The sequence below is a fragment of the Anomaloglossus baeobatrachus genome, chromosome 5, assembly GCF_048569485.1.
Source record: "Anomaloglossus baeobatrachus isolate aAnoBae1 chromosome 5, aAnoBae1.hap1, whole genome shotgun sequence".
NCBI classification, from domain to species: domain Eukaryota; kingdom Metazoa; phylum Chordata; class Amphibia; order Anura; family Aromobatidae; genus Anomaloglossus; species Anomaloglossus baeobatrachus.
Window position 1 is genome coordinate 446,955,226 of NC_134357.1, and position 8,469 is coordinate 446,963,694.

Consider the following 8,469-nt stretch of genomic DNA (forward strand, 5'->3'; position numbering starts at 1 on the left):
ATGCGGTACTAGGCCGCAAAAGCCGGGGACTAAAGTTAGTAACGTGGCCGGGAAACAAGCGCGGTCGGCGCGGTAGTCCCGGTCACAAAAAACACCCAGCAGCTGCTGCAGCGTCCGTTACACAGGCGCTCTATGCGCCGTCCCCAAGGGGACACAGAGTACCTCAGAGTAGCAGGGCCCTGTCCCTGATGATACTCGGCTCCTGTCCGTCAGATTCCCCAGGGGCTGCGGAGGGAGCCCGGTCCCAGTGTATGGTGACCGGTTAGGATCCCACTTCACCCAGAGCCCCTAAGGGATGGGGAAGGATAACGGCATGTGGCTCCAGCCTTTGTACCCGCAATGGGTACCTCGACCTTAACAGCACCGCCGACCAGAGTGGGGTGAGAAGGGAGCATGCCGGGAGCCCTGTTAGAGCCCTCTTTTCTTCCATCCGACAAAGTCAGCAGCTGCTGCTGACTAAAATGTGGAGCTTGCGTGAATGTGTCTGCCTCCTTCAACACAAAGCAAAAAACTGATGGGCCCGTGATGCACGGGAGGGTATATAGGCAGAGGGGAGGGGTTACACTTTTTAAAGTGTAATGCTTTGTGTGGCCTCCGGAGGCAGTAGCTATACACCCAATTGTCTGGGTCTCCCAATGGAGCGACAAAGAAAAGAAAAATCCCCTGGGAATCCATCAGGTGAAATAAAATTTAGCTTTTAATTATTCCATTGAAAAATTCATGACACTGGCATATAGTATACTGACATCATCGGTGTTTAAAGATGGAAATTACAACGCGTTTCGGCGGCGGTGCCTTCCTCTGGAAACCGAAAACCGGAGGAATGCACCACCGCCGAAACGCGTTGTATTTTCCATCTTTAACCACCGATGATGTCAGTATACTATATGCCAGTGTCATGAATTTTTCAATGGAATAATTAAAAGCTAAATTTTTATTTCACCTGATGGATTCCCAGGGGATTTTTCCTGTTTGTTGTCCACTGATCTACTGTGTGGCTGGCTGCCATATATCCTGCTTGGATCCAGAGGGAGTTACCTGAAGGTTTTATACAGGCATAGCTTTTAAGTGGTGAGCGTTTCTATTTCTCTTTTTTTGCATTACTACAGGATGGGACATTACTTAAAGAAGGAGACTTACATGGGCACATTACTACAGGGTACAAGATGGGCATATTACTACAGGATGGAACATTTCTTAAAAGAAGGGGACCAGCATGGGCACAAGAATAGGCACATTACTACAGGGGAAATCTGATTTAAAAAAAAAAAAAAAAACAACAAATAACAAAATAAAGGAGACCCCCCCCCATTCTCGCGATCAGTAAGGGTCCAAATTATATATTTAGTGTCTTTCCTATGTAAGGTGATAAAAGTTGTTTATGGGATAACGTCTGTACATCTAAAGAGAGAAGGGCCTTCAGGTGCCTGTAGGTGACTGACAATGGAAGTAATCAATAGCTGCTTACTGTCAGATAAAAAGTAGAGAAACCTTCATTCACGAAGGGCTAGAGCAGCACAAAACTACTTTTGTCTCCGGGCTCGCTTACCTTTAGATCAGAGAACTGCTGCTGGATTTTGGGTCTCTCCATACGGTACTTCTCAATTTCCTCTTTCTCCCTCTGCTCTCTTAATAAAAAAAGGAAAAAAAAAGACAAAGCAGTCAATAAAAGTAGAAGACGCTCTGTACTTTATGGGAGGTCCTCCGCTTAGGACTACTTTTTAAGAGCCTTAAGGCTGGTTTCACATCAGCGTTTTCCGGCCGCACTCGCAGATCTGGCACAAGGACAGTACAGTACAATAAAGTTCACTGGCAAGGTCCGGGCACATGCAGTCATATGACCGGAGCATGTGACCGGGGCTTGCCGCCCTGTCTGAGAACTGTATTGTACTGTACTGCCCTTGTGCTGGATCCGGTAGGGTGGCAGGAAAACGCTGATGTGTTTGTGCCCTAAAGAAGAAACGTTCTGAATGAGTGCCCCCTGTACTGCTGGACTCCAGCCATCCATATATTACTAAATGGCCACAATGTAAAAATAATTACTAAGAATGTGTATATTTGCAGAGGCTGGGGCCCAGAGACATCGTCAGAGTCACTGCCGCAGTGCCACCATCCTCCCCGTGTAACACTGATATTTCACCTTCTTTCCTTCCTCCTCTCATCCATCCTCTTGTCCAGAGCAGCATAAATGGCATCGGCCTCCTCATCGTCCTTCTCATAGGGACCGCTGGAGAACAAGCTTCCAGCATATCCGTTAAACTAGAGATTGGGACAAAGCAGAAAGGAGACAATTATAAAAATAAGGTGGATTGTAGAATCCCTCTCCTGTCAGGATCTCTGTGACATGACAATGACCCTCTAGAGGGGCTGTCTGCCTTGTATGTGGCATCTCATTATCACCTCGTCATAATTTGTGTCGTTCAGATCTTCATCATCATCATCCGCTTGGTTTTTCTTCATCTGGTCGCCCACTGTCCTCTTCCCTGGCGGTGCATGGCGGTCATCTACTGGGTCATTGGCATCACGAGCCGGACCGATATCAGAACGGGTGGTGAAACCGGTAGCACTAAAGGGAAAGATGGAAAAATGTAAGTTCACAAACTGGGTGAAAGGGCAGCGACATCCCAGATCTTCTACTACAGTATACTAACTGCCCTCGCCTGTACCAGCACAACTGATCAGCAACCCGTGCCATGACTAACACAAACCTCCACAGCCCCTTGCCATGTGCAATAATAAGCGCCAGGGACACTCCACGTTTTCTTTTTTTTTTTTAACTTCGTTTTATTAACAATTTCAAGAAACTCCACATTTTCAGTGTCTATCATTGTAGCTTGTTGACACAACCATTGCAAATGATCACAGCCCCCAAGTATGCCAAGCATTATCCTCCCCTCTCTGCGATCAATGGCAAGAAATGCAGCCAACACTCAGACACAAAGGCCAAACAAAGCAGACCCTTGCAATGGAAAGAGCCCCCGCCACCGTCTCCGTGGCCGAGCGCTGCAAACCCCCCCGCCACCGTCTCCGTGGCCGAGCGCCGCAAACCCCCCCGCCACCGTCTCCGTGGCCGAGCGCCGCAAACCCCCCGCCACCGTCTCCGTGGCCGAGCGTCGCAAACCCCCCCGCCACCGTCTCCGTGGCCGAGCGTCGCAAACCCCCCCCGCCACCGTCTCCGTGGCCGAGCGCCGCAAACCCCCCCCGCCACCGTCTCCGTGGCTCAGCCCTCCAGCCCCCCACCGTCTCCATGGCTCAGCCCTCCAGCCCCCCACCGTCTCCATGGCTCAGCCCTCCAGCCCCCCACCGTCTCCATGGCTCAGCCCTCCAGCCCCCCACCATCTCCGTGGCTCAGCCCTCCAGCCCCCCACCGTCTCCGTGGCTCAGCCCTCCAGCCCCCCACCATCTCCATGGTTAAACCCTTTAGCCCACCGCTGTTCTCTATACACATTCATATGAGACCACTGTACACGACCCCTTTTCCCTCACTACAGTTACTCGTAGACACAGAACAGTGAATCCTGCCCCATGCACAGATCTCTTACCCTCTGCCCAGCCCGGGCACATATCCCAGCGGGGCTGGCATCCCCAGGAACGGCTTCTTCTTCTTGTTCATGGTGCCGGTGATGGACGCAGTCAGCCCGGAGGCTCCGCCAGGGTTACCGGCTCCTGAGGGCCCGGGGCCGCTTCCTGACGAGGAGGAGGCCGCCATTTTTCCTGCAATGAGTGGCGACAACAGAACGAATCCCAAAATGCACCGCGCTCTACAACTTCCGGCCCTGCGTCACCACAAATCCGTCACTAGAGGGAGACGCCGCCATCTTACTGTAGACCGTGATAATAAAAGCTCCGTTACTATGGGTTACGTAGTGAGGGCATTTCTTATATTATCAGGGCTTTAGTCACACTGAGGCTTTCACAGAGACAGAGAGCTTTGGGTTCCTGACTCCCAGGTAGTGTAGTCTGTCATGTGCACTATAGTATTGGTGGTAAAATGTCCTCTCTCCTGTTACAGTCAATAATATAAATATTCATTTGTTTTCTACAAGAAAAAATAAAATAACTTGTCATGTTGCAGTACCCTTTTGCTGCCTGTAGATGGCGCAGTATCGTGATGAAGATGGTGCTGACTCTTGCGCCTTTTGCGGTCTGGTTTTGTGTTTGCGCCGTTTTTCGTTGCTTCATGTTCATCTTTACATTTGTGCCGTATTTATGTCCTCATCTGTTTTTTTAGTTCATCATCTTGAGAGGAGTTTAGGCTACCAGAAGTTTTTGGACAATTTATTATTTGCGGCTTTTTGAAAAAGGTCATAATGTTTATTTCTGCACAAATGTCGTCCCATCCCCCTTCCGCAGTGGACACCTGGCAATTTTTGGGCTAAAGACTTCATAAAAATGGTTGGAGGAAAAACTAAAGACCAAGCTCCTCGGATTCATCATTGACGTTTGGGTTTTTTGTGTCACTTTTCGCTTTCATCTTCTCATATTTGTTGACGTTTTTACGCCAATATCTTAAAAAGTGGTTGATGCGATTCATAAATTTTATGCAGCTTCAAAAATAATCTTTTTTTTCTCCTTATCAGCTTTGTGATTTTTTTTCTACCCTCAAAAGTCGAAAAATGTTGCAAAATGTCACAACTGGTTTCTTTAGGAACATTCGCAACAAATTTTGTGACTTTTCGAAAAGTCGCAAAGGAAAAATCAAACAAAGAATCTCGTCCACAGTGGCGAACTGAAAAAGCAAAACAAGCAAACAGATAATATAGACTTAAAGGGGTGGATCACTACTCTGCAATAGTGACCACATCTGTAAAACTGATAGGGAAGGGTTTATCTAAATACCTTGTTCAGCCATTTCTGCCTCTGAGAAGCGCCATCGTGGTCCGCTCATCCCCATGAAGTGACAACCCCCCCCCGAGCTCCGTGACCTCTGGGATCCAGTGAGGTCACATCAACTTCCAGTCGACCCGACATCACCGCTGCCGGCGCCAGTCTCCCTGAGTGACTGGGCTGTGGGTGGTTTTGTTAAGGTGAACTCTTAATCAGAGATCACTAGTTGCCTACTGCCTGGCCGAATTGATATGGGCCAAGTGCATGCATAAAAGAATCCACACCAGACACAGTCGGATATGTAATCTTTTCTTGGTCACAGTAGAAAAGGCACCAAACCAGACAGAGGAGACTCATGCATCCTCTTGATATAGGCTAGGGGCGTACACAAGTTCAGATATGCACATTTAGTGGGACAGTTCATGAGCTAGCCAATGGGGAGATCTGTGTTGCTGTTGATGGGTGCGTCTGACTTCAGCGGATGAAACCATGGTGATGGGAGGGACGTCATCTGGTGCATCCATGCTGATGGTTTGGTCCGTGATTTCTTCTAGCTTGACCACCTTATATGGTATCTTCTTACACCTGGACATTCCTTGCATTCCAGGCAAGGTGTGGAGAAACAGGCAATAGCAGCCATCTTTATATCTGTGTCATGTATATGATCTGAAACCTGAATTACGTAAGGCAAATCAACATATTTCCCACAATCCCTTGTCAAGAAGTTAATTAAGTATTTCATCTTATGGCTCTCCTCAACAGTCCCCCCTAAATACTTTATTAACCTTCTGACCCTACCGTGGTCCTCTAACACATCAGCTCTAATGCTTTAACTGCAACCTTTTTTCGTTTTGCTATCCGCTATACAAGCAATACTAAGCCTTTGCCCCCACTGATACAGACTGCTGATCAGAGAGTTGATCACATCCCGCACACACAGTTCACAGAGGCACAGGTAACTAGAACAGATTTATTTAATGCTGAAGAGCTTACTCAGAATTTGAGAATAATCGATTAGAAAGAGTAAGGCAATTGTAAGAATAAGCTTCTTACCGTTATGCTGCAGCTTTTAGCGTTACTGTTTCTGAAAGACTGATTCTCAGTCAATATCCAAGTGCTGTCCGCGTTTTTGAGACTTTTCTACCCGAATACACCTGATTGTATCACAACACTAATGGATCTCTTCTTGTCTCGGGTCTATAATCTACCACCAGGAGGCCTTTAACAAGATTTCCCTTACACATGGATCCGATTACCTTCAGTAAAGGCCCCGTCACACTAAGCAACATCGCTAGCAACATCGCTGGTAACGAACAACTTTTGTGACGTTGCTAGCGATGTTGCTGTGTGTGACATCCAGCAACAACCTGGCCCCTGCTGTGAGGTCGTTGGTTGTTGCTGAATGTCCTGGGCCATTTTTTAGTTGTTGCTGTCCTGCTGTGAAGCACAGATCGCTGTGTGTGACAGCGAGACAGCAACAACTAATGTGCAGTGAGCAGGGAGCCAGCTTCTGCTGAGGCTGGTAACTAATGTAAACATCGGGTAACCAAGAAGCCCTGTCCTTGGTTACCCGATATTTACCTTTGATACCAGCCTCCTCCGCTCTCACTGCCTGTGCTGCCGGCTCCAGCTCTGTGCACATGTAGCTGCAGCACACATCAGGTAATTAACCCGATGTGTGCTGTAACTAGGAGAGCAAGGAGCCAGCACTAAGCAGTGTGCGCTGCTCCCTGCTCTGTGCACATTTAGCTGCAGCACACATCAGGCAATTAACCCGATGTGTGCTGTAACTAGGAGAGCAAGGAGCCAGCACTAAGCAGTGTGCGCTGCTCCCTGCTCTGTGCACATTTAGCTGCAGCACACATCGGGTTAATTAACCTGATGTGTGCTGTAACTAGGAGACTGGGGGCTGGTCACTGGTTGCTGGTGAGCTCACCAGCAACTCGTGTAGCCACGCTCCAGCGATCCCTGCCAGGTCAGGTTGCTGGTGGGATCGCTGGAGCGTCGCAGTGTGACAGCTCACCAGCAACCTCCTAGCAACTTACCAGCGATCCCTATCGTTGTTGGGATCGCTGGTAAGTTGCTTAGTGTGACTGGACCTTAACACAGAGTAGCACTTTTACGGCTTCAAATACCAACAAATAAAACAATACCAGTTACCTACAAGTGTATGTTATCCTTAAAAAGTCACTTAAACCCTTAAAATAATTGATTGGATCAGGTCAGATAATGTTTTTCCCACCATGAGCCCTTATTTGTGTAATGTTCCTGTACCCAATGTTCCCTTATCGTTATTTCCCATGTAACATCCCCAATCTAGAAATTCTCCATAAGGTTCTATGTGAGATAATCCAGCACTATGTGACCCTCATTCTGCTGGTACGATGGACTCTTTACAGCCGCTGTTGTCTGGGTTTTCCCCTCAAGCTTCATGGAAGTCGCTGTGGTTGGGAAAAGCTGGATCGGTCCATCTAATTCTGACTCATGGCTCATTCTGACTTCTCTTTTTAGGATCACCCAGTCTCCTGGCTGGAGACCACGTGCTCCTAACACTGATTTAGGATCTGGAATTGGAGGATACACATGTTTAACACACTATATAGGCAGTTGTATACGGCTCATACATCACTGGTCAGGATATCACACTGTATCTGCAGTATCTGTGAGAAATATAATCACGTTCTAGGTACTAAACCAAAAATACCTTATATAAAGATCTAATTATTAAAGGAAAACGAACATTTGTTACATGATTTGCAGCGTTCACCATTATCTTGTGGATCGTTACATGTTTGTTATAATCATTAAAATTCCAAACAACATACACCCATGTGAGTATAGACACAATTAAATATTCCAATAAAGGAGGGGCAGGGATTGGGGCAATAGCCCTAAACTCTCCCTACCTCGCAGCGGAGGTCGGCACCCTATAAGGCGAATTGGTGCCCCCGCTCACCGACGGCTCACCCTCCCTATCCCTACACTGCTAAGCTAATGCGTGCTGCTAATGTCAGTGAGGGAATATAGAAACCGTGAGATACAGGGGATAAAGAGGCGTCAATATGCAATTATATATATCCAATTCATGCTCAAAGATTAAATATTCACACTCTGTATTTTACATAGCTGTTTGGTAGCTTAAATCAATATGATACAGCAAAATTGAGGGACCAAACCCTAAAATAAATTAAATATCTCACATGTATAATATGTACCCACTGTATCAATATAATAATAATAAGGCCAGGTAAAGTCATGAGGAGATCTTGTCCAATCACAGACCCTCCCTGTACAATTCACACTCAGACTAATAAAATAAACACATATTTATCAGACACTTAGCATGAAAGAAGCGCAACGCGTTTCTCCCCGTGTCACAGTGGCAAACAGGGGTTCATCAGGGGCATCCCCAGGTACTGTAAGATCTTTATAATTACCTCTGCTATAGAACATGTATTTTTGCCGCTATTTAGGAACTCCATCTTTACATACCACCAGCACCATGAGTTTTTCAGCAGTAACATTTTCCACACTGGATATGTTTCAGAGCAGGCCTGAAAAGAAACTCACACAACACGCACAAAACTCATATAAACCTACTCATGGTAGATGGATATGACTAATCTGCAATCACCGGAGCAG

At 47.1% G+C, this 8,469-nt stretch overlaps 1 protein-coding gene across 1 annotated transcript in view; it reads right to left on the bottom strand.

The window, feature by feature from the left end:
- The window catches only part of PRPF6 (pre-mRNA processing factor 6), a 110,561-nt gene extending 106,814 nt beyond the window's left edge, over positions 1-3,747 (bottom strand). Inside the window, exons 1-4 of the mRNA XM_075350467.1 lie at positions 3,543-3,747; positions 2,401-2,566; positions 2,141-2,259; positions 1,550-1,628 (exon numbers count right to left, since the gene is read on the bottom strand). Of these exons, the coding sequence (XP_075206582.1) occupies positions 1,550-1,628; positions 2,141-2,259; positions 2,401-2,566; positions 3,543-3,709 (531 nt within the window). The 5' untranslated portion in view covers positions 3,710-3,747. The remainder of the gene's footprint in view (positions 1-1,549; positions 1,629-2,140; positions 2,260-2,400; positions 2,567-3,542) is intronic.
- Between the last annotated feature and the right edge of the window lie 4,722 nt (positions 3,748-8,469).